This window comes from Macaca thibetana, chromosome 11 (genome assembly GCF_024542745.1).
Source record: "Macaca thibetana thibetana isolate TM-01 chromosome 11, ASM2454274v1, whole genome shotgun sequence".
NCBI lineage: Eukaryota > Metazoa > Chordata > Mammalia > Primates > Cercopithecidae > Macaca > Macaca thibetana.
This window is the reverse complement of record NC_065588.1, coordinates 64,482,079-64,507,914: the sequence shown is the minus strand read 5'-3', so window position 1 is coordinate 64,507,914 and position 25,836 is coordinate 64,482,079. Positions and strand designations below refer to the sequence as shown.

General features: G+C 42.3%; 1 protein-coding gene across 6 annotated transcripts in view; it reads left to right on the top strand.

Moving 5' to 3' along the window:
* The first annotated feature begins 375 nt into the window (after positions 1 to 375).
* The window catches only part of MDM1 (Mdm1 nuclear protein), a 62,730-nt gene continuing 37,269 nt past the window's right edge, over positions 376 to 25,836 (top strand). For 4 of the 6 annotated variants that reach the window (XM_050748596.1, XM_050748594.1, XM_050748595.1 and 1 more), the window contains exon 1: positions 24,761 to 24,911. In XM_050748596.1, the coding sequence (XP_050604553.1) occupies positions 24,894 to 24,911 (18 nt within the window). In that variant the 5' untranslated portion in view covers positions 24,761 to 24,893. Of the gene's footprint in view, positions 1,032 to 23,515; positions 23,670 to 23,999; positions 24,675 to 24,738; positions 24,912 to 25,836 lie in introns of those variants that run through there. The other 2 variants (XM_050748592.1, XM_050748598.1) reach the window with 2 other exon arrangements.

Here is a 25,836-nt window from a genome sequence, read left to right as displayed (position 1 = left end):
TTATGCTCACAACACTGGGAAATATATACAAATATATTTTTACTTTATAGATGGAGAAAATTAAGATCAGAGAAGTAGTTGGTCTAAGGCCACTTTGCTGGCAGGTGGCAGAGGCAGGATTAGAACCCACCTTGTCTGATTCTAAAACTTCTTCAACTGTAATATGAATTTCCTCTCCAGGTTAAATGAGTGTCCTAATCATTCTAAGAATGAGTAGTAATAAGAATTTTATAGTGATATAGTCATCGGTCCCACCCCTGGTTTTCAGGGTGTGTTTGAAGGGGGGTTATGGAGCAGATGAATGAAGTAGGGGGAAGGGAGGGGGAAGAAGAGTAAAGTGAAACAAAGCCCCCCCAAAAATTTAAAAAGCCTGAAAGAATGCCAGTTGCAATGAAAGCAAGCCATGAGGAAGACAGACAGGCAGTCTTTGATGCAAAACATTTGGATAACAATGCTCAGCTGTTGAAAAGGTTGAAATTTCTGCTTTCTCATATTTTATAAGTAAAGAAGAAATCTAAGAACACTTGTTAGAAAGTTTTTTCTCCAGTGGTCGGTCCAATGTACATTTCCCAAAAATGGTTACCTCCAAAAACTCATCATATTACTTAGCCTAAGCGCCAGTGAAATAGTCTTTATATCAATTATCCCACAAGTTTATAGTGCAGGGTGAGAGATTAGCAGAAAATATACTTTTTCAGACCTTGTGGCCATTTCAATTGCTTCTGATTTTTTGATGTCTAAAATAGGTAATACTCCCTACCTAATTCATAGGTGTTGTGAAAATTAATGAATAAATACTAAGAGCTTTGGGAGGGATTTAAAAGGGAGATGTTATTGTATGCTATTATTATATCCTTGTTTCTATTCTGAAGTCATAATGCTCTGATAGTGACACTGTCATCATCACCATGGAAACCCATGATATATGTCACCTTTTTCTCTGGGGCCTTTCTCCATCCTCCAGGCAGTTCCTGATGCCGCCACAAAAATGCTTAGCCCCCATTTCTGATCATCTTTAAGTTCCCTCACTGGTTTGTAAATGCTTTTACTGCTAAGTATATGCCTTTACTACTAAGCTTTTCCTTGAATATGTCCCCGTCCCTTCACCTACATCTTTCTTCTCTTTTATTATCCTGTACTCATTCCTGTGATTCTGGACACATAGCTTTCCATTCATTTGTTCTCTTCTACCTTGCTCTTCCTTTCCTCCTGTGTGTGGGAATAATCTTTGTTGATTCAACAAGTTGTTCTTTATCCCTATTGATGTCTACATGGAGAAGCCAAGGCAACTCAATGTTATCAACTTTATTACTGAAGTTTCAACGTCTGTGTAGTGTTTTGCTTCAATTATTAAGAAGTTGGCTTGGCACAGTGGCTCCCACCTATAATCCCAATACTTTGGGAGGCCTCGGCAGGAGGACCACTTGAGCCCGGGAGCTCAAGACCAGCCTGGGCAACATAGCAACACCCTGTCTCACCAAAAAAAAAAAAAAAAAAATCAGCTGGGCAGGGTAGTACATGCCTGTAGTCCTAGCTACTTGAGAGGCTCAAGCGGGAAGGTCACTTGAGCACAGGATTTTGAGGATACAGTGAGCTATGATTGTCACTGTGCTCCAGCCTGGGTGACAGAGGAAGACTGTCAAAGAAGGAAAGAAAGAAAGACATTGAGAGAGAAAGAAAAGAAAGAAAGAAAGGAAGGAAGGAAGGAAGAAAGAGAGAGAGAGAAAAAGAAAGAGAAAAAGAAAAGCAAGCAAGCAAGAAGGCACCATAAGTAGATTGCTCTAATCCCTGAGCATGAGTGAAATCAAATCAGTAACACTAGTTACCCATCTATGGGGCATCAGGTGGATATTATACCAGGTTGTTTCTAGTAGTTAGCAGTTTGTAAATGAATTCGATCAGATTTTTAAAACTCTGAGGGTCTTCATTCTTTTGAGAGATATTTGGCACATAAAGACAATACATCTTTATTACAACACTTAATCTGAAGAAATGAAGCATATTAATTCTCTAATGAATATTTTTAATATATTCTCCATGTTACCAAGTAGTGTTCAGTTATCAAAAGAACATAATGAGATCTGATGCTGTGTAAAAGAAAGCAGTACTATCTTGCCTAGAAGGGAACATTCAGGCATTTGCTTACAGCTGTCAGTGGTCATTTCTGCAGTGTTGAATTGTCTCTTCCTTTTCCTCCTCTACTTTTGAGTCACTTAAAATGAAAAATGGGAAAAATAGCATGCTCTGATTTAATGGTTTCCCCATCCTTCAAATACTCTCCTTTTAAACATTTTCTCTGACATTAGTTTCTCTTTCCTAGCAGGAGTCTAAGTGTTTAAGCTCCTGACATATTCCCGCCAAGTGGCTGTGAGTGTGAGAAGCACCGCAGTACTGTGGGAGTGACTGGCTAAGCCTCTTGGATAGGGAGAAAGAACTAGGAGCGTGGCTGTGAAGTGGGTACCCTGGGGACAAGTATCCCTGTCTTTAGAATCTGTGTACCTAGCGTGGCTCTAACTCCAGTTCAGGGCCCAGTTAAAGTGGGGCTGGATATCTCACGAAGTCCTGGATGGCCGCCAGTTCAGAGGGCCCAGTATTCAAGGTGCCACCTTTACTTAGCTCCTGATCTGGGCTGGATGTGAAGGCCCCTGAGCTGACTTCTGACTCTGGCTCACCTCCCGATGCTTATATGCCCCTCCCTGCCCTTGCCAAATGATCTCCCTCTCACTGTGGGTTCTCACACCAAATACAAACCTGAAGGTGAAATAAGTCATTGCTGTGCTCTGCTGAACCCCAGCCTATGCAGGAGGCAGATGACTGATGCCAGGCCGGCTAAAGCCTCGCTTCATTCTTGTGATTTTTCGGGCCCAAAGGAACTTGAATGAGTTGAATCTAAAGTTAAAACTAAACCAGAGGACAGTAAGCCATTTGCTCGGTGGCCTCTATAGCAATCACCCTTATAGTCTAAGGGACAGGGGAATGACAGTGGCCCCCATGGCTCCCAGTGGCTTGTGGTCCTTCGGCATTTCCTACATTTCCCTTCCACCTTCCTCACTGGAATGACACTTGCAACCCTCCAAGCCAGGCACTATATAAAGTGCTGTACATACAGTACTTCACTGCATACATAATAATAGTAATACTATTATTATTGTGTTATTATTACTATTGCATTTTTGCAGATGATGAAACAAAGGTCCTATAAGCATTTCGTAGCTCTGGTGCTGAGCTCAGGACTTAATGTATATGAAGGGCTCAATAGTATTTATTAAACTGGAATTTGACCAGTTCTAAGCAGTTAGTCTTATCATGATAACAACTCTGGACCTGGAGACAAGGCAAGTGCCTTTTTTTTTTTTTTTTTTTTGAGACGAAGTCTCGCTCTATTTCCCAGACTGGAGTGCAGTGGTGTGATCTCAGCTCACTGCAACTTCCACCTCCCAGGTTCAAGCAATTCTCCTGTCTCAGCCTCCTAAGTAGCTAGGACTACTCTGCAGGTGCACACCACCACACCTGGCTAATTTTTGTAATTTTTTTTTTTTTTTTGAGATGAAGTCTTGCTCTGTCACCCAGGCTAGAGTGCAGTGGCATGATCTTGGCTCACTGCAACTTTCACCTCCTGGATTCAAGCGGTTCTTCTGCCTCAGCCTCCCAAGCAGCTGGGACTACAGGTGTGCACCACCATGCCCAGCTAATTTTTGTATTTTTAGTAGAGATGGGGTTTCACCATACTGGCCAGGCTGGTCTCAAACTCTTGACCTCAGGTGATCCACCTGCCTCAGCCTCCCAAAGTGCTGGGATTACAGTCATGAGCCACCGTGCCCGGTCGGCAAGTGTCTTCTTTAAGACTATGGAGATATTGACTTATCATCATTAGTCTCTAGGATTTCTGTGGGGGCTACTGTTTTGTCTTTGATTCCACAATTGGGCCAGTCTTCCTGGTTGACTATACAGCTGCTTGACTATAACACGGTTAAAAAAATTCCTTGTGATTACTTGATTATGCTCAGATTCATTAGATTCTGTTTCAGGAGAATATGTTGACATAAATTTGCCAACATGTTGATAGGTATAACTTGTAAAGAGGGCTGTCTGGTCCAATATTGGCTTAAAGCAGGGAAGAGGGTTTCGTTACTGCAGAGCTTCCTTGCACCTTTAATATGTTAATATGCATTGGTGATCTCTTAAAGGGGGAATAAATACTTCATCAATTCTAAGTAGCGCTTCCCTCTGTATTTTATTATCTCTGAAGTAGGATGCTTCTGACAATCAGTGGTATCTTATAGCAGTTGTTGGTGAGGCAGCAGTTGTGCTGTGGTGGTCGTTGCCTGGGTACATGCGATGTTGGCCATAGCTATTTCCGTTGTCACATCAACTGAGTTAGGTATATTCCTAGCACAGCATAGAATGATGTTTCCTTGCTTTTGAAAGTATGTTCATAAAGATCACACCATGAATTGGTATTGAAATGAAAAGTTACTGTATATGTCAAAAGATACGGAAACAGAGCAGTCGGGTGTATACAAGATGTTAAAGCAGCAGAAGCTCATCATTGCAGGTTAACTACATGTCTTAGTCTACTTGAGCTGCCATAACAAAATGCCACAGACCAAGTAGCTTACAAGCAACAGAAATTTATTTCTCAAAGTTCTGGAGGCTAGAACATCCAGGGTGAAGGCACTGGCAGATTCAGAGTCTGGTAAGGGCACACACTTTCTGGTTCATGAATGGTGCTTTCTCACCATGTCCTCTCATAGTGGAAGCGGCAATGAGATTCTCTCAGGCCTTTTTGTTGTTGTTATTAAAGTGACAGCAAGTTTATTAGGAAAGTAAAGAAGCAAAAGAATGGCTACTCTAAAGGCAGAGTAGCCACATGGGCTGCTTGTAGTTATTTCTTGATTATATGCTAAACAAAGGGTGGGTTATCATGAGTTTTCTAGGAAGAGGGTGGGCAATTCCTTGAACTGAGGTTTTCTGTTCCTCCCCTTTTTAGGCCATACAGGGTAACTTCCTGACATTGCCATGGCATTTGTAAACTCTCATGGCACTGGAGGAATGTCTCTCGGCTTGCTAATGCATTATAATTAGCATATAATGAGCAGTGAGGATGACTAGAGGTCACTTCCATCCCTATCTTGGTTTCAGTGGGTTTTGGCCAGCTTCTTTTCCTCATCCTGTTTTATCAGCAGGGTCTTTGTGACCTGTATCTTGTGCCAACCTCCTGTCTCATCCTGTGACTAAGAATGTCTAACCTCCTGGGAATGGTGCCCAGTAGGTCTCATCCTTGTTTTAGCCAGCTCCTGTTCAAGATGGAGTTGCTCTGGTTCAAATGCCTCTGACGTATTTTCCCTCCCTTTTTACAAGGGGACCCTTAACCCTAACAGTCACAGAGGGATGAAGAGTCATCTTCTGTAACTTCTTCAGGTTGAATAGGGGCTGAATAGGGGCTGAATATTACTGTCTCAGGCATGTTTTTAAGGGCACTAATCCCATTCATAAGGGCCCTGTCCTCAGGACCTAATCACCTCCCAAAGGCCCCACCTCCTATTACCTTCACCTTAAGGGTTAGGATTTCAATGTACGAATTTTAGGAGGACACAAGCATTCAGCCCACAGCACTACAGTTCCTTATATTCTTGCAAAGCAATAACCAAGTGCTTGATAGAACTTAAGAAAGGAACATACCCAGTAGCTGGGGCTGTATTTTGTTACCGCGGTCAGTGCACAAGGAGTGGCTACCACTCACCAAGGCCACAATGCAACTGAAACCAGGAAAATCGCCAAATTCCTGGGGAAAGCATTATGTCCTAGTTTAACTGGCATTGCTTTTTCTTTCCTAGCAGTATGTAATCAATAACTTTGTAGATTTGATGACATATGTTAGTGTGAAGCATTTTCAATCTTACTTGACCACAGGCTCTTGTTTCCCTAGAAATATCTCTTGGAACTACTGTTCTGTAGAATAGAAATATGATAATATTTAATACTTACAGTTAGCCAGTCACTATTTACATTTTTTTTCACCTGTATTAACTAAATTAATTCTCACTACCATCTCGAAATAGGCACGATTGGCTGGGCGCAGTGGCTCACGCCTGTAATCCCAGCACTTTGGGAGGCTGAGGCAGGTGGATCACCTGAGGTCGGGAGTTCGAAACCAGCCTGACCAACATGGAGAAACCCCATCTCTACTAAAAATACAAAAAAAAAAAAAAAAAATTATCCAGGCATGGTGGCACATGCCTGTGATCTCAGCTACTCAGGAGACTGAGGCAGGAGAATTGCTTGAACCCGGGAGGCAGGGGTTGTGGTGAGCCGATATCGTGCCATTGCACTCCAGCCTGGGCAACAAGACGGAGCGAAACTCCATCTCAAAAAGACAAAAACAAAAACAAAAAACAACCAAACAAAAAGAAATAGGCACTATTATTTTCCCCATGTTGCAGATGAGGAAACTGAAGCACATGGAGATTAAGTAACTTGCCTAAACTCACACAGCTAGTGTAGTAGAGCGAGGATTCAAACCCAGGCAGATTGTGCGTTCTTTAGCACTAAGGCCCATAGTTCGGAAAACGCTATTCTGGCCACAGACTAGGGAGGAGAATGCTGCAAATCCGACTCGTAGTTAAAAAAATGAATAAGTGGCACAACCACCACTGCTTCTTAAAATAGCAGGAATCTACAGGGAAATATAAAGATTTCCTTGCTCTTTGTTTATATTGCGAATGCATTATTACCTTTTGTATATGCCTTGTTCACTCCCTCCAGGTTGTGAACACTCTCAGTGCGACACTGAAGTAGTACAAGTTTAACCTGAAGAAAATACCAGAATAAGTCCGATAAATATCAGCGCCAATGTAGGCCAGATCTGAATGCCCTGAAACGATCCGTTACCTTACAGGTTGCTGCTGCAGTGAAAGGGAAGCTGTTGCTTTTTTTTCCCCCCACAAAGTTGGTGGGGGGTGGGGGGGGGACTTACAGAAACTAGACTACTTTGTGCCACTCTTCCCATCTTTCGACTTGCTACTCTTTGTGAGATAAATTTCAATGAACCAGATGGACTTGCTGAAAGAAGTACCAATCTTCTATTATCTCAGTCCCTAGGGAAGAGGCAGGTGACAGAAGGAGTTAGGCAGAAAAATAAACCAGAGAACAAAAGATGGTGTCATTGCTTGGAGCTGTGGTGATGTTCAGGTGCCAGGGGCTCAAGTTTCTCAGGCAGCTGAGATGGGAGGATGATTTTGCTTACTCCATCTTAAGAGGTTTCAAACTCTGCAACATGGTTTCTCCACATGCGGGTTGCTTCTGATTTGTTTGGTCTCCCTGAGATATGTCTGGCCGTGTACAAGCTGCTCGTGAACACAACACTAGTACCTAACGGTAATTTAAGGAAATTATACTCTTCCGGAGACAAAATGCTGTTCAGTTGCTATGTATCTGTGCCAACTGGGTAAGAAAGGAAGATGATTCCCAGCCCTGTCAACTGGGACTGGTGAAAGGCTTCATTACACGTTGGTTCCAGGCTGTTTTTTGGGGGCAAATGCTTTGGCATTTGTGGATTCCAGAAGGATTGTAATGATTAGACATGGACCAAGGCTTAACTTGGATGTTAACTTTCTTTTTTTATTTAAATTTTAAAACCTGCACCAAGCTGAATTGGGTATTAACTTTTAGGAGAGAGAACACACAGGTGTTAGATCAGTTGTATAGGGTCTTTCATGTTCTTCAACCAAGGTGGATAAAAGATATGGATTTAACCTTAATACATGAATTGTAACCCCAAATGAATCGATGGCGATGGCTATCTTCATGGCAGCTGGCTAAATGGCAGCTATTGAAATAAAAACAAAAGCAAAATGACAATTCCAGGGCCGAGAGACAGTTAACAAATGGAAAATTCCAGTGTGTTAAAATAAGTCATCCTTGTATACAATAGCCACTCCACACATATATTATGGTACAAGCCAAGTGGTAATACAATTCTGACAAGGTTCATTACACTCAGTTTATAAATTAAGCTTCTAGGCTTAAGCCTCAGAGACACTCTTTGTTCTGGGAAGCTGCAAACTATGAGGCACTTGATAAGAAACTGCTAGAAAGAATCCAGCTGTTAGCCATTATCATGTTTCTTTTGAGCCTACTGTACATGGTATGCATAGGTACAGAGAGAGTATTTGAGGAGATTAAAAACCATGGTTACATTAACGCACACCTATCTCAGGGGAACTGCACTGACTTTTCTCTCACAATGTAGGGATGCTTCCTGCAGTTTCTCTGCTTAATCTGGCAGGCTGCCTTTGGAATCTGTAGTGCCTTGAGTCACTTTCAGCGGGGTTGGAGGATAGAAGCCACTAAAGCATAATAGATGCTAGGGCAAGACAGCTAATAATCCATTTAAATGTCAGTCAAGAATGTGTGTGACAGCTGAAACATCCTCTCCCACAAATATTTTGCTGGAGGTAGAATGACATGTAGGTAACTACCATTTCAGAGTCCTGTTAATTATCTTTGATACAGTTAAATCTGAAGTCTTTCACCCATATGGAAATCATCTGAGCTTAGGAAAAATATATGTTTGAATACCAATGAGGTGGCATAAAACATTCGTTATATAACAAGGTTTCTTAATTCCTTTTCATTTTAAAAGTGCCTACTATTGTAGGCAAACATAACCATTTTAATAACTTTTTAGTCAGATTTGCAAAATCTCCATGTGGCAATCAGAGCAGAAGAGCTGGCCTCTCGCCGGGCAGAGTTTTCTGAGGTAACAGGCCACTGGTTTTCTCTTCTCAAACCAAAAGCCAAGAGGTACAATTTCCTAATTAGGTCACAGGAAAATGACTGATTAGTCCAACTCTGCGACTTGCCACCTCAGTCTGGAGATGGGCTGTAGTCTTTCCTTCACACATGGGAGGTGACGAGTGTTGGGGCAAGAACCCAGCGTTTGGGGCTGTCGCCTTTAGTGTTAGGGTGTTGGCTGCTCAGCCAGACATCAAGGGATCACCCAGCCCCTTCGCACTCCCTTCTGAGGAGGGACAGCACCTGAAGCTCAGGTAGGTAAAGACTAGCTGCTGTTTGGGGGGATATTTGACTGATCTTCAAACAGACGCAAGCTAATATAGCACTACATTGTTTGTGAACAGCCAGAACTGTTCCTTTGTAACAAGGCAAAGAAAGTGTGGCTTTCAGAGCACACCACATAACACTTGACCCCTTTCGGGATAGGGCAGTTGGGTAGTTGCCAGTTTACGGGGATACTTATTTCATAACGGACTGATGGTTGGGCCTGAGTGAGCTCTCAAAGCAATCCTATTGACCCCACCTAAAAATGGGGGACAGGGGAAACAGTATTTTTTAGATTTCTTCTGTGATTCATTTAGAATCAGGTAAATAAAAACTGACAAACTGCATCATAAAAAATGTAACTCCTGGCTGGGCATGGTGGCTTACCCCTGTAATCCCAGCACTTTGGGAGGCTGAGGTGGGCAGATGGCTTGAGGCCAGGAGTTCAAGACCAGCCTGGCCAACATAGCGAAAACCCATCTCTACTAAACACACAAAATTAGCTAGGCATGGTGGTGGGCACCTATAATCCCAGCTGCTTGGGCATCTGAGGCATGAGAATCATGGACCTGGGAGGTGGAGGTTGCAGTGAACTGAGATCACGCCACTGCACTCCAGCCTGGGCAGCAGAGTGAGACTATCTCAAAAAGATTAAAAAAAAAAACAGTGACTCCTACTTATTCGTTCCCTTCACAACTCAGAAGTACAGAAATTTTGTATTACTGAAGTGAGGGTGAGGTTTTGGATTTCACTTCCTTGGGTCTTCAGTGTATTTTTTACAGTATAATCTTCTTAGATTGTATTTTTGCATTCTTCATGTATTTCCACATGTGAAGATTACTCTGAGTCAGTGATCAATCATGATCAATCATGGGCAAGTTACTTAGCCTCTCTGTGCCTCAGTTTTCTCAGTTGTAAAATGAGGATAATAATATTTCTACTATTTCTAATATAGAATTATTGCAAGGATTAAACAAATTAATATATGTAAAGCTCCTTGGCATATAGTATAGTGTGTATTATAGTAGTATTTTTATATTTTATCAATTTATGAGTCTTTTCTATGGATTCATGGCTTTTCCAGGTGTGGAGTAGGGAAGGGTGGGGCAGGGACACTGAACTTTAGAAAATGGATTTTATAATCTAATACACACAAAAAATGACTTACATTTTGAAACCACATGGAATAATATGCCACAATGTGTCATCAGGGTCAAATGTTGGTTTCAGGTGCTGTAGTAATAGTAAGAATGAGGTCAAGTGGGTTTGTGCACCTCAGGGAGGAAGCTGAGATTGAGCCGGACTGAAGAACAAGTAGATTGAGATTGGTAGAGAAGAGCGAGGAGGGAAATTTAGGCGAGAACAAAATGCAAGAAGCAGAGACCAGAAAGAATGTGACGTGGTCTTGGTGCAGTAGGGAGACAGGGCAGGCAAAGTGGAAGGAAATAAGGTTGTACGGAGTGGAGCCATATTGTGGAAGTTCTAGAAAGTGCTCTCTAGCTAAAGGATTCTGCACTTGATGGGAATGGAAACTGGGAATACTGAACATTTCTGAGTGAAGAAAAGAACAATATTTGGGATCTAAAGAAGATTTCCATTATTGGGGCTGCAGAGCTGAGTCCATGGAGACTTACGAAGAGGCTGTAGCCCTGGCTGCCTTGGCATGAGGAGCTGAGGCTGGACTGAGGCATAGTAGAGGGCAGAAGAGGAAAGCAAAAGGTTTAAGTGACATATCAAAGGAAAAATTTCTAAGAAAATTAGCAAGACCTGGCCGGGTACGGTGGCTCACGCCTGTAATCCCAGCGCTTTGAGTGGCTGCGGCGGGTGGATCATGAAATCAGGAGTTCGAAACCAGCCTGGCCAATGTGGTGAAACCCTGTCTCTACTAAAGATACAAAAAATTAGCCGGGTGTGGTGGTGTGCACCTGTAATCCCAGCTACTTGGGAGGCTGAAGCAGGAGAATTGTGCCATTGCAGCAGCCTGGGTGACAGGGTGAGACTCCATCTCAAAAAAAAAAAAAAAAAAAGGAAAGAAAATTAGCAAGATCTGTCTGTCAACTGACTGAATAAAGAAATTGAAGTAAAAGGCAAGTCAGAGATTATTACAAATGTTCTATTATGTGGATCTGAGAAATAGAGACGCCATGGAAAAACAGGAGGACAGTTGATTAAAGGGGGAGAGAAACAAATGAGGAGGGTGGTGTTGTATAAATTGAGTTGGTTGGTGAAAGTGTGATGTCCAATATGATAACTAACCTTTATTATTTACTATGTGCCAGGCACTAGGTGTTTTACACATGTAAACTTATTTTATCCTTTATTTTATCCTCAAGGAAACTGTTTGAGACAGACATTCTTATTATCCCCATTTTATGAAGGATGAGAAGTTAAAGATGACCCCAAGTTTATACAGTTAAATTGGGATTTAAACCCAAGCCATCTGAATCCAGTGCTTATTCTAGACCACCACTTTGCTTAACTACCTCTCAGGAAGTCCAAGCTCTGACAGGAAGTCAAGACTGAACATTATGGTTGAGAGTCATCAGTGCAGAGGTGCTCACTGCAGTTATGGGGATGGATGAGTTTTCTGAGGGAGGAAGCATGCAGATAGGACAGCAGGTGACCAAGGATGAATCCCAGGGGAGGCCTACAATGAGAAGTCAACACAGGGAAGGGTGCAGAGCCGCACCGAGGGTGAAGGAGACTGGAGAACAGCCCAAAGGCTTGGCCTTTAAAGGACTGGTTTGGTGATGGGTTTGAAGATGGAAGTCAGGGTTAAGAAGTGAAAGCTCAGGCTGGGTGCAGTGGCTCATGCCTATAATCCCAGCACTTTGGGAGGCTGAGGGGGGCAGATCACTTGAGGTCAGGAGTTCAAGACCAGCCTGGCCACATAGAGAAACTCTATCTTCACTAAAAATAAAAAAAATTAGCCGGGTGTGGTGGCACGTGCCTGTAATCCCAGCTACCTGGGAGGCTGAGGTGGAAGAATTGCTTGACCCTAGGAGGCAGAGGTTGCCATGAGCTGAGATAGCACCACTGCACTCCAGCCTGTGCAACAGAGTGAGACTCTGTCTCAATATTTAAAAAAAAAAAAAGTGAAAACTCTATCCATGATTGGAGGGGAAAGTGACAAAGTTTAGTTAGGGAAATGAAGAAGAAAGAACAGAATGGCCAAATGAAGGGTTTGCTTGTTTTCCCTCTACCTCCCCTGCAACACACACAAAATAAGAGGAACCTATGCCCCAAGAATATAGAGGAAAGAGGGAGGATGTAATGTGGAAAAGGAAGGGTGCACATGTGAAAGAAAAAATCCTGCAGGCACCGTAAAAGGAGAGAATCAACAGCTTTTACTCTAGCTGTGAGAAAAGGAATTCTGCATTGTCAAGATTGGAAATGAGCCTTAAAATCAGGTCACTCATGTGGCCCTTGAGATAGATACACTATATTGAGGAGGATAAACTTGAATATGTAATTTCTCTGCCAATTTATTTATTTAGCAAAGAAATCCATGTGGCATCTCCACTTGTCATTTTGGCATCTTAAAATTAATAAATCCAAAATAACCCTTAAGTTCTCACCTTGCAACTGGTTCCTCTGTTTCCCTCTCCATCCTCCTAGTTGTTTAGGTTAAAAACTTTGGCTTCATCCTTAACTTTTCTCTTTCTCTCACACATAACGTTTAATTAATCAGCAAGCCATGTCTATTCTGCTTTAAGATCTATCAATAATAGGATCCCTTCTTCATTGATACTACCTTACTCTTAGCCACTGGTAATATTTGCCTGGACTGGGAGGGTCTTCCTGCTCCCATCCTTGTCTTGTTGCCATCTATTTTCTTCACAGATGCAAGGGTAAGTTTTATAACAATGTAAATTGTATCATGACACTATGATGTTCAGAACTCTGCAATGAATTTCCATGTCTCGGAATAAAATCGAAAGTTCTAGCCACTGCCTCCAAGGTCATCACCTACCATTACCCCCAGAGCTTCCTCTGCTACAGCCATATTAGCTTTCTTGTTTTTGTCTCAGGGTTTTTGCATATGCTTTTCCTTATGCAAGAGCATATGGAACAGATTCATTCATTCAACAAATGTTTGTTGAGTACCAACTAAGCTCCAGGTAGTTGGGATACATCAGTAAACAAAGTGGACAAAGAACCTTGCCCTTGCTGTGCTTACATTCCTAGCATATCTGCATCTCTCACCCCCTCTGCTCAAATGTCACTTATCAGAGAGATCTTTAACCATACGATCTCAAACAGTGATCCCTCCCCCACACCCCCTCATCACATACTCCTTTATGCAGGTTTATTTTACTTAATAATTCCTATCATCTGACACATGATATAATTCTTTCTTTCTTTCTTACTTGTCTCCCTCCAGTAGAATGCAAGCTCCATAGCAGAGACTTTCCTGTTTCAGTGTCTGCCGTAGTTCCAGAACTGCACCTAGCACTTAAAAGGTGCATTCACATATTTACAGAATGAATTAATGCATGTGCAGGGTGAGCACTTTTAATTTGGAAACTTATGTCTTCAATTCTGGGAAGATTTCTTGCATTGTTTCTTTGGTAATTTCCTTCTCTACTTTTTTTTTTTTTTTTTTTTTCTGGTTTTCTCTTTCTTCAAACAGAGGTGTTATGATATCATTTTCTGGGTCTTCCTGATAACTGTTGACTTTTATTGTCTTTTATGTGATTGTTTTCTTTTTGTTCTAGTTTCCAAGAGATTTCCTCAGCTTTATTTTCTAACTCTTATACACCATTTAAAAATTCTCCTATAATGTTTTTAGTTTCTAAGAATCCTTTTATGTTCTCTCATTGTTTCTATTACATTGGTATGATCATTTTATTTACAAGTTGGACTGAATAGGGGAAATACTTTATTATTTCCCATTGCTCCCTGCTAAATCCCGTTCCCGGATGCAATCTCGTCTAGGTTCCAAACTTCTTCAGTTACTCCTAGTTAGGAAATAAAAAATCTTTTGGTTACTTTTAGTCAGAAGAACAGCCTCCTTTTCGTGATTTTTAAAGTTCTCATACAGCATAAAACTCTGATCTGGTTCCCCTTTCCCTTCTTCCTGTCTTTCTACCTTCCCAACTATGTGTCTGGTTAGGACTTGGATATCTGTGTTCAAAGAGATGCGTACTTGACATTTCTACTTCTCGGCTTCTCCTTCTACTACTCTCTGCTTTCTAGATGCTATTTCTGACATTTTCAGAGCTGGGCTCACAAGGAGAGAGGATTAATGAAAAAAGGCCTTTTGTGGCTTGTGCAGTTTGTAATCCAATGATTTCCTCTGAGGTGGCAGGTGCACAATTGCTGACTCTTTCCCTTGAGGGATGTTTTTGGAGGCCTACCCAGTGAGGACCTCTGACTGCAGCTCCCTTTTTGTGGGCAGGGCTGCACTTCAGGGACCACACTGATCTCACTCTCAGCACCTGGACTTCTGGCAATCCACAGTTGGGTCACATTTCCCCTCCAGGGAATACTGTTAGGCGGGATTGAACATGACTCCAGGTTGGTCCTCTCTATCTGTCCAGCTTGGCCCATGAGAGCTCATACATTCTTGCCCCTTATGCATATTGTTCCTAATGCACCCTCCTTTCTTCATTCTGCTGTTAAACCAACTCCAGCTGCAAACTTTCCCCATTGCATTTCCCACAATTCGATAATAGCCACTCTATCTCACAAAGTGAGAGGAGCACATGGGAAGTTCTCCAAATGTTCCCCTTAAAGCTGTTTACATTCAATTTGAAGTTAAAGAACACATGCCCTTTCCTCCCTCCAAACATACGTTCAAGGAAGCATTGTGTAGGGCACAGTACTTGGAAAAGACTGGAGAATTGAGGACTGTAGATATTAATTTTTCTTCAACCAGAGGAGGAAAAAGGACTTTCTAGTAAGGCAGCTCTGAAAGCTGCCTAACAGTTCACCTGCTACTGAGGGCAGCAGAAATGTCCCAGCTTGGGCCCCAAAGTAGGAATGCATCCCTGACACGTTGCTGTAATCCCAAGATCTATATCTTTTATTCACAATGTTTTAGAATAGTCAAAATATATGCCTCTGGTAGTCACAGAGACAGGACATAATATTAGAAGAAATATTGTGACAATTAATAGTACTCATGTAGATTTTGAAGGACTGTTAGAGAAGAGTTGTTAAGGTAGGATCATGAGCATCAGACCAACCTGGGTTTGACTTTTAGCTCTGTCACTGATTAGCATGTGACCTCAGGCAAGTTATTAAATATCTCATAATTTTATCTGCCAAAAAATATTAACCGTAACACCTACATCCTACATAGTAGACTTGTCTGTATGCTGGACAGCCTGTTGGTCACTCCACACCATCAGCGCCATGCTTGTCTAAGGCTGGGAACTACCTTTCCCAGAATCTCCTTTCTTATGTAATTCCAGGTTGGAGTTAGTGAATGAGACTTTGAGTTTGCGACTTGTGCAAGACTCGGTAGGCAGAAGTGAGGGGAGACCACTGTTCTCAGGGTAAATCTTGCTGAGGTTTATCAGACAGGGTCACAAGATGTGGGAGTCCACAGCCCTTTCTATGAGCTCTCACTCTGTAGTGATGGCAGGATTCTCAATCTTCACCCATGAGCTCTCTACCCATACTCCAGGCTTTAGGCTGAAGTCATCAGCAACTTTTTTTTCCAGTCTTTGGGCCGTCACTGTCTAGACTTTAACTACTTTACCTTCTCTCACATCTGGGCAAGCTTGCATTTCTATATGAAGCCGCTTATTTCTGTACAACCTGTAGTGGCTCTGATTTCCTGACTGAAATGTTATGGTACAGCATGGACAATCTAAAGACATGTAGCAAGGACTTAACCAATTGTAGTCAATACTAATAATAATCAGAACAAGTATTGTTTAGAATAATTTGAGACTAAGAGATGATTGCAGTTAAACTATGTGAGTCCCATTGTTTAGGAACAGCAAAGATGAGGAAGGATACAAAAGGAAATATTCTTCATAGCCTAATGACAAGAACTGCTCCCATGTCTGTAACACTTTTCAATTCACAAAATGTTTGCACATTGTCTGTCCCTATAGTTGCAGCGTTTAGCTTTCCAATCAATGAATTGATCACCTACTTTATGACATGTATGGTTGTTACTGTGCTGCATGGTAATTAGGCATAAGTGGTAGTAGCCGGTTTATAAATGACTGCAATTGGAATTAATTTTAGGGAGCCAATTTTTTTTCTTTTGGTTCACAAATGTGGACAATTTTCCTTCATATCATGTTTTGTAGTTTCATAGATAAAAATACAAGTCTGCACAGCTCCTCAGATCCAGTTCCTTTTTTCTAGCTCTCTTCTAGGGCTGGGGTTTCTCTGCTCCTCTCTGTACCCAATTCCCATCCTTCCTTTGGCTATGGACATCATAAGCAGAATGTCCTGTTTGCTCCTGGATCTGGCTTTCCTCGTTGTTTGAATGGCACCAATGCTACCAGAATGTCTAGAAACACAAGGCTGTGGATGATCTGCCCCCGGAGCAAAACATAACCACTTTGCCACAAAGCAAGGAAGGGGCGACCAGCCTAGGGAAGGGAAAGGAGGAGATGCAGATCCAGTGTTTTGTCTCGGAGAGTTTTGAACCAGAAGTTGGCTGGAAAGCTTATGAAAAAGATAAAGGATTCTTTTTAGGATCCTGGCAATAGGAGGAGTCAGTTCTTTGCTAAGGCAGGAATTGGACAGGATGAGGCAATGTTCCATCTGGGACTCTACACTGTGGCAAAAGGAACTCATGCTGACAGGTACTCTCCTTCACTCCTGAAGGTCTGAAGACTAAGGGTCTAACAGCTGCATTGAAACTAGCTCCCAATAGGACCAGAGTTTTTTTGTGTGTGTAAGCCTTCAAGTATGTACTGCTTGTTAGGAATACTGACTGATTAAACAGGAACATGCTTTCAGTGATGCACTGTCCATATTCCACTTCAAAGAAGGATGTGTTGCTGCTCTTACTCAGAGTGCTTTCTGCTGTCAGCTCCTTTAGAGGTTACCTCCACGGCAGATAGCCACTTTTTCCAAGGTTACAGCTTCCTAAGGAGGCTCATTTTGGCCCAAGGCAGGACACCTCTGACAAACCAGTTTAGTTCATGATTTCTCATGGGGCTGGCTGAGGCTGTCAGGCCTGCCTTGCAGCTTGACTTCTCCTTCTACCCAGTTCTACTCCGTTGACCTCCCTTCCACAGGTGTTGATCTCAGGAACCCTCATTAACAGACATTCAGCACGTTAAACTTCATCTCCGAGTCTGCTTTCCAGAGAACCCCGTCTGCAACAGACTGCTCTCCATAACTTCAATATTTGTTAATATTTCTATTTTACAGTTGTCCCCTCTGCCATTCTCTTTGACATCACTGGTTTATACCTGTTTTATTCATTTGCTGTCATTTCATGAAGTTTTAAGAGGAAATTGAGATGAATGCATGTCTGCCTTGGCATTCAGTTACTGTCATTTTATGGAGTTTTAAGAGGGAATTAAGATGTACATATGTGTCTGACCTGGCATTGTATTGGTCAGAGTTAAATTGCAGATAATACAATTTATTCTAGCTATTCAAAACAGAAAGGGTATTTTCAGGGTATTCAGTAGTGAGGAAGACCTATTGCAATACTAGTCTACCAATTCTTCATTCTTCCTTTACAACGTGACTTTGCCACTCCTTCCATGTAGGGGTTGAGTCTATTTCCCTGGCCCTTGAATCTGGGATGGCCTTTTAACCTGCTTTGGCTAACAGAATGTGGTAGAGGTGACGGTATGCTATTTCTAAGCGAAGTCCTCAAGAGGCCTCACATACTTTGAAATCCTTTGGAATCCTGTGTACTTTGGATCCCTTTTGGAATCTTTCCTTTGCCATGAGAACAATCCAGGCTAGCCTGCTAGAAGATGAGAGCCCATGTGGAACCTTGAAGAGTTGTCCTAGCTGAAGCCAACTGAGACCAGCCAGTTTCTAGCTAACCCATCAGCTGGCCACAAATCCACAAGCAGGCTTAGTGGGATTAGCCAAGCTCAACCTACATGAGCGGAACTGGCCAACTGACCCAGAGATTCATAAGCAATAATAAATGGTTATTATTTTAAGTTGCTGCATTTGAGAGTATTTGTTATACAGCATTATTGTGGCAGCCGATGATTGATACAAGTGGCTTAAAGAATCATTACGAGAGCTGAAGAAGCAGACTCTAGGGCCACTCCACAGAACAGACTCACTAAAGGAACCTACAGTCAGGAAGTCGTGAAACCAAGAATCTGCCTGCTAAGTTGAGACGCCTTTGCTACAAGCTCCGACTTCACCTCTGCTATGACCAGGAAGCTGCTGGTAGAGCTGCCAACTCCAGAACCATGCTGCTGTTGCTGCTACTGTCAAAAGCAGAGCAAACCTGTGCTCTGCTTTTTTCCCATCTAACTCTGTTTATGCAAGTGCTTCTGATCAGCAGAATGTAAATTATACCCACACTTCAGTTGCAAAGAGGTCTAAGGTCAAAGGGATTTTTAGTTTTCCAGCTTCTGCAGTAGGAGAAGGAGTTTGGCATGAATTTGGAATGACTCAGTCTCAGCGTCACCACAGCATGATTAACTAAAATATGTATGATTCCTGAAACTTATTCCATAGATGGTGCTCAATGATACTAAAACAATATATTTATTTGTGCAGTATTTTACATTTGGACATATCATGCTACACTGTAAACCATCATTAATTCAATTAATAGAAGTTGAGAGGTTGAAGGATGAATTGAATAACGTGGTACTAAGATTTTATGAACTAATTGCTCCAGCAAAATACATCTTTTTTTGAGATGGAGTCTTACTCTGTTGCCCAGGCTGGAGTGCAGTGGTGCAATTTCAGCTCACTGCAATCTCCACCTTCCGGGTTTAAGGAATTCTCCTGCCTCAGCCTCCTGAATAGCTGGGATTACAGGTGTGCACCACCATGCCTGGATAATTTTTGTATTTTTAATAGAGACAGGATTTCACCATGTTGGCCAGGCTGGTCTCAAACTCCTGACCTCGTGATCTGCCTGCTTTGGCCTCCCAAAGTGCTGGGATTACAGGCGTGAGCCACCGTGCCAGGCCATAAAAATCTTTTAAGGGAATCAACAATTAAAAGCCACAAAGGAGAGGAAACTGACTTTATGTTCTGAAAAATTTGTGGTCTCTTATTGATACTTCAGATACCATTATCAGTAGAAAGACCAGTGATTTCAGAAAGAATAATAAGCAATCTGGGCTTAATCTGCAGTTATTTTATTTATTTATTTATTTGAGATGGAGTCTCGCTCTGTTGCCCAGGCTGGAGTACAGTGGCACAATCTCGGCTCATTGCAACCTCTGCATCCCGGGTTCAAGCAATTCTTTTGCCTCAGCCTCCCTGAAACTCATAGGCATGTGCCACCATGCCCGGCTAATTTTTGTATTTTTAGTACAGACGGGGTTTCACCATATTAGCCAGGCTGGTCTTGAACTCCTGACCTCGTGATCTGCCCACCTTGGCCTCCCAAAGTGCTGGGATTATAGGTGCATATACATTATCTGTGATAAAAGAAATATTTCAAAATTTATTTTTGCATAAAGGTAGAGGTTTACAAGATTCTTAGAAAGGCTGATCTGACCTTAAGACACAGAATCCGATTTGATGAGATGAGAGAATTCATGCTTTCAAATCAGCAGTTAGCAGTTCTAGAAAATATCTGCATCCCTGTGAGGACTTTTCAAAGAGATGGTGATTTAGGACAATGAATAATCAGTGAAGAAAAGGAAAGGGATTTCCCAGAACAGAATCATACAGTGAAGATATTAAAATGAAAGAAGTTTGGTGCCCCAAATGTATTCCCTAGGCCTTGTTCAACTGCAGCACAACATTATTATTATGGTATGTGAGGCTTGCCAGTGGTTTATGCCTTACTGAGAATTACTTTACTCAGCTGCGGCCTTGTATGGTGAGGAGTCCTTTCGACTCACCAAAAAGAGAGAGAAAAAAAAGTCCTGTTGTCAAGAGAACCTGGAGTCCCTCCAAAAGGTGCCCCACTGATTCAAAAGCCAGACACTCCCTTGTCAACAAAGGCATCTCACGGCTAAAAGTCTGGAGGGCAAATTGCACTTGGCTCATTGCTAAGTCTTAATCATAGACCCTATTTATTCGATTCTTACTGACATTAATGTGAAGTATCAGCAATTTTGCTTCTCAGACAGAATCCATGGATTTAATTTTGTCATTTTTTTTAGTTGTGCAATCAGAAATTCATTAATAGGAGGAAAAATCAGTTAATACCTATGGAAAAATGCAAAAGAAAGCCGTTGTCAGCCTGATTGCTTTTTGGCAAAGGCTGAGTTCAAGATTTACCAATGAAAGCCCAATTAAGTGTCACCTGAGAGAATGTTAGCAGAGCTAAAGAGCATTACCAAGCCCAAAGACTGGCATTTCAGTTACCTTGTAAGGTATTTCAGAGAAAATTACATCTATGTAAACACAAGGCTGTGTATCACTACATTGGTAAAACAGTAGTTTCTAAAACAACTTTACTCTGATTTCTGAAGCCACAAGGAAAAAGAAAAGACAACAGAAAGCAAGTAATTTACCTTTTTAGGAAGTGATCTTGAGCAAATGTTAGTTGAATCTTCTCAAGGAACATCTGGCTTGGATTCAGCTACCCAGGGCAGAACAAAATAAGTGAAAGGCCTTTAGATCAGGTGTTTCCCAGGATGGAATTTAAATTCAGCTTCTTTATCCTGCCTGCTCTTTAATCACCTATCTTAGATCAAACTTTCTGGCTCCAGGTTTAAAAGCATCTTTAGAATACCAAGGTGCTCACGTTTAGCCCTTTTCTCACTTTCTCCTTTCTTTTTACTTCCTGTGTTCTTTGTGTATGTATCGGTCCCCCATTAGAAGATTATAATTACATTTGAAGACAGGGGCTATGTCTTATTCATCTTTGTACGTCCCTTCTTCAACCCTCGTCTGATGTGTTTGCTCATATACACTTTTCTTTTGTTAAAGAAAAATAAATATAGTTAGAGGCAAATACAAATTCTCCACTGTTTTAACTGCTACTGAGAAAATGATAGGAGATTATTAATTTGTGAAGCAGTCAACTTCCTTTTTTAATAGAATGAGTAGTAGATGAGGATATTTATATTTCAAGTGCAAATAAAATTTGCCTCAAAGGATTTTGATATGTTTTTGTCTCTAAAAGGAGCAACAGCCTTTTTGTGATGTACATGTCAAGATAAATCTAGAAAGGGCCAATGGAGTTATTTTATTTAAGGAGAATAGCCTCAGTGGTAACTATCAATACCTTAAAGTTTCTATATCTTACCAGTAAACTGAATAAAATGCTCTTTTCTTTATAGCTGCCGCTAATGGAGTTGGACTCATGAGTAAGGGAGAAAGTGCCTGTGAATGACATCATTATACATCATACGACAGTTTTTTTCTTTCTTTTATTCACTTGTCTTTCTTTTATCTCAACTGATGGTATACCATACACAGTCTTCTAAGCCTTGCTTTTTTTCTTTGAGAGTCTTCTATGTTAGTTCATAAAGAGGTGCCTCTTGCTTGTTAGGGGTTGTATGGAAATGTGCAACTTAATAAGCTGTTGCATGTCAGTTCCAGTCTCACCCTTCAGACACTGCAAATCACATGGCCAGCTCCCTGTTCTGTTTGCCAAGAAAGGAGGTTAGGGAAAGACTGGGATGCTCTGTTTTGCTTGCTGTTCCTCCCCGCAGCACCTGAACAGTGATCTTCTATCCCACAGTGGCAGTCTCCAGCTTTTCTCTTTTCCAGATGTTCCCAGAGGCAGTCTCATTTTGTCCCCTCAGAGGCACTCCATCCGTGGGACAGTGGCCCTGTCTCAGTGGTCTGACCAACTCAAGGAGGACTCTCCTACAAACCTCCTCATTCTAGTAACCTCAACATTTTCCTTTTGTTCTCTCAGTCTTACAGTATGAGCTGCTTCCTGGAGTTCCTCTTCTTTCGCCTTTTGGCTTTAAGTTCTCCAATAACTAATGAACCAATAGCTTATATTAAGTTCTCTTTGTTGAAATGCCTAGTGTACGGTCTATTTTCCTAGCTGGACCTAACATATCCATGCAGAATCAGAAGGCCCAAAGGAGCAGAACAGTCTGCGCTACTCTTTGGATTTGGATGAACCGTAATCTGTTTGACTAGTTCTCTCTAAATTGTAACTTTTGTAACCAGAAACAGTACATTAAACAACCTTAAATGAATACTTTTTTCACATATATGTGAGTCTATCTGTAAGATAAATTTAAAGAACAGGGACTCCTGGATCAAATTGCCAAAATGCCCTTCATAGAGGTTGTGCAAATTCAGTCTCTCACAAGCAATAGACAGAAATCTATTCATATGAGAAACAGAGAAATCAACGAAGGGAAGAGTGAGCCAGGTGTCATACCATTGTCCCAGTAAGAGGGCCTTAGCTAGTGGAAAGGAGAAGCACAGCATGAGATCTGTCACTTGAGGAATTACCCTTTGGCTTAGACTCCATGGACTTCATTTTGAGCCCTTTGGCGATGAGAAAGGCTAAAATACAAATGAAAAGAAGGTTCTCTAAGATATAGTGTTACTCACTTCAAAGAGGGTAACGTAAAAAGGAGAGATGCTTTGCCAGAGATTACCACCAATGCCAGGCAATTTGAGGAGTGGCTGTGCCCAGTTGCTATGCCCAGACTCAGTACCAAGCTAAAGTGACTGTGATAGCCAGCAGCAAGAGTGACACCTACAGATGCATGGTTATTGGAACAAGCAGCAGTGCTGCCCAGCATATGCTATGTGGTTGCTGCCAGCACATGTGTAACACCTCCTAGGGACTCCCCAAAAAATGGATGGAACTTTGTAGGGTACTGGGTACTGTTTCCTGTAGTAGCAGACAAGATAAGAGCTGGTAAAACAGGCTACAAAACTCATTTACTAAGGTTGTCACTTTTTTTTTCTTCCATTTCTATATCTTTGCCTCTTAAACTTGGGGAGGCTTTTGTTTAACAACAGTAAAGTAAAATCTTCTTCCTTAAGTCTTTATGATACTTCTCCAGCAAGCCTGGGATGTGACTGAGTTATTTTTACCATCTGCTGTTTGGTTTTCTGTCATTTACTCCCTGTTCAGCAGAGCTCTTCTGCAGTGATCACTGCCCTTGTTTTGCAGACAGGCTACATTCTACACACTTGCTCTTGCTGATTTCACCTTAGCATTTTGTGGTAACAAAGCTGTGTGCACAACCAGAGTTGTGCCTTTCTTACTCTATAAGATGGGCTGCCTTCCTGCAGATGACTTTTGTTTTATGATCCACTGTGTCTTGTTTGTGCCATTCTTAATTTACACGACAGAGATGCTGTCATCACCAATTAACATTAATCAAGGGCCCCCTGGATGCATGGCTGCATTGGGACTAATTTAATATGCTCTTTGTTCCAGATATCAGGTGGCTTCTTCAAATGCATTTTTAAGTATCTCAGTGATGATGAAGAAGAACGGATACATCAATCAGGATTCAGGAAGACAGCTTTTGCAGAAAATGCTTAAAGGGAAGCATCAAGCATTGGTGTTGATATTTGAAAGTTTAAGAGAGGTATACTTTTATTCAGTCAACACATGACAAATGTAAAAGGCACTCATTTGTTGTTCCTGGAACAAGCTTGGCAGCATTCCATTTAGACATCTGCCCTTTCATCGTCCCACTTTTTACTTATTTCAGTCCTTTCAGTCTGAATATTTCCTCCTGAGGCATTTTTCTGCCCTCAGAAATGACTCCCTGCTCCCAGTTCCTGTAGCCTTTATCATACACACCTTTCACTTCGAAATTTAGCACGTCACATTACACCATTATTGAATAAATATATATCCTTCCCAAGTGTATCAGAGAACTATCTGGACAATTTGTTTCTTTCCCAATTCTCAGAATCAGCAGTGTTCTGTCAAGAAATATTTATCGACGATGATGGCAATAGTCGATTAAAATAAGATGAAGTTTCATTTTTAAAAAAAAGTTGAGAGGAGAGACAAGGCTGAAGGTTTGGAAGTTGAGACTCACAAGCATCTTTAATAAACGTTTTCTCATCTAAGCGCTGTATGTACATCATTTAGGGGAGGGTAGAGATTGAGGGAGGAAGAACATCACTGGAGGAAGAGACAGCAGTTTTCGAGTTTCAATAAAGCTTCAAAAATCCTGCCTAAGCTATATTTATTTTTTGGCCTTTCCCCTTTGATGTGACAATAAACTGTAATGCGGCTGTCAGTTGTACGAACCGGTATTCCGCAGAATAGATCTGAACACTTTCCTTTCAGAAAAAGATGCGTTCGGTTCTGTCATAGATTTTAGAATGAAGAACACACTGGGCCAGCGAGGCTGGCGGCCGGCGAATTCCACCAGCAAGTAGACGCATTGCTGCGCTGGAGCCCGCGAACCAGGGACCGGTCCACCCAACCCAGGAAGGCATCCCCGGGGTCCCGCCCAGCCCGGTTCCGGGAGCCTTATTGGCCGGCCTTCCGCCCGCCATCTCTATCAGCCCCCGGGATTTGGCACAAACGGTAGGCGGCTCCCTTTCGGTCACTCATTGGTCAAATCCTAATGGAGGTAAGGCACTCTACGAGTTTCTATTGGTCCCTAGGCTCCAAAATGGGCGGGGAAAAACAGAGCGACAGGGCTCTAGGAGGGAAGCGCGGAGTGCGCCGGCGCGTAGTCGGGGACGCCGTGCCGAGGGTTTGCTAGGGAACAGACTGTTACCGCCCCGCCCCCTCGGAGCTTTTTGTCCCGTTAACTGTCGGAGTGGCGGGGGCTCCGGCGCCGGGCGACATGCCGGTGCGCTTCAAGGTGAGGCTGGGGTCCCCGGGCCGGAAGGTGGCTGGGGGGAGCCACGGCTGGGGAGGTGCGGAGCGTCGAGGTCACGCTGCTTTTCAGCTCTGCAGCCCTCGGCCCGGCAGAAGCTGCCAGCCCCAGGGCCTGCCTGAGGGGCCCCAGAATCTGTCCGCCACTTCTTACCTAGTTCTCTCTCCGCTCACTCACATTTGCAAGTTGCCGTGTGCCGAAGAGTCAGATGATGCGAGACAGATTTACTTAAGGGGACTCGAGAGGAGTGTAGATGGGAGGAGGCCACTTTGCGAAGAGAACTAAAGGCGACTTACGTTTGGGACATCTGTGGGCCATTTAGCTTAGCATTTAACCCCCATTACCTTTAAAACTTTAGTGTATGTGGCTTTTAAAGGCTTGAGAAATGGGTTCTTAGTAAAGATAGGGTATAAAGAAATACACATTTTTCATCGTTGTGCATTCTTAGGGTATGTTAAAAGTTCCAGGTAGCTGGTAGCTGTCAGGGACTAGCACCCTGCAACTTAACAGGTGGCCACAGCGTCCCACACCTCCTGACTCATTTATCTTAAAGGCGTGTATTCAGAATGGAAGGGGAGTTTGCCTTTTGTTGACTTTACCAAATAGCAAAAGGTCCTAGGCATAATACATAATATTGTGTACTCGGTGAAAACCTGGGATAAATCTAGTGGAGTGATCAGAATTTAGATTGTCACTAGTTATCCGACAAGAACTCATGCTTTGGAATCAGATAATCAGTGAAAGGGTAACCTCTGAGCCTGGTATTGCTGGTAGCATCTGCCCCAAGTGGTGTTGAGGCTTAAAGGATGTAACTCGTGTGAACTGCTTAGCACAGGGCTGGGTGAATATTAGCTCTTATTAAGGAGCTCGTCTGTGTTTAATTTTCAGTCTTAAGTCTCTTTGGAGGTTC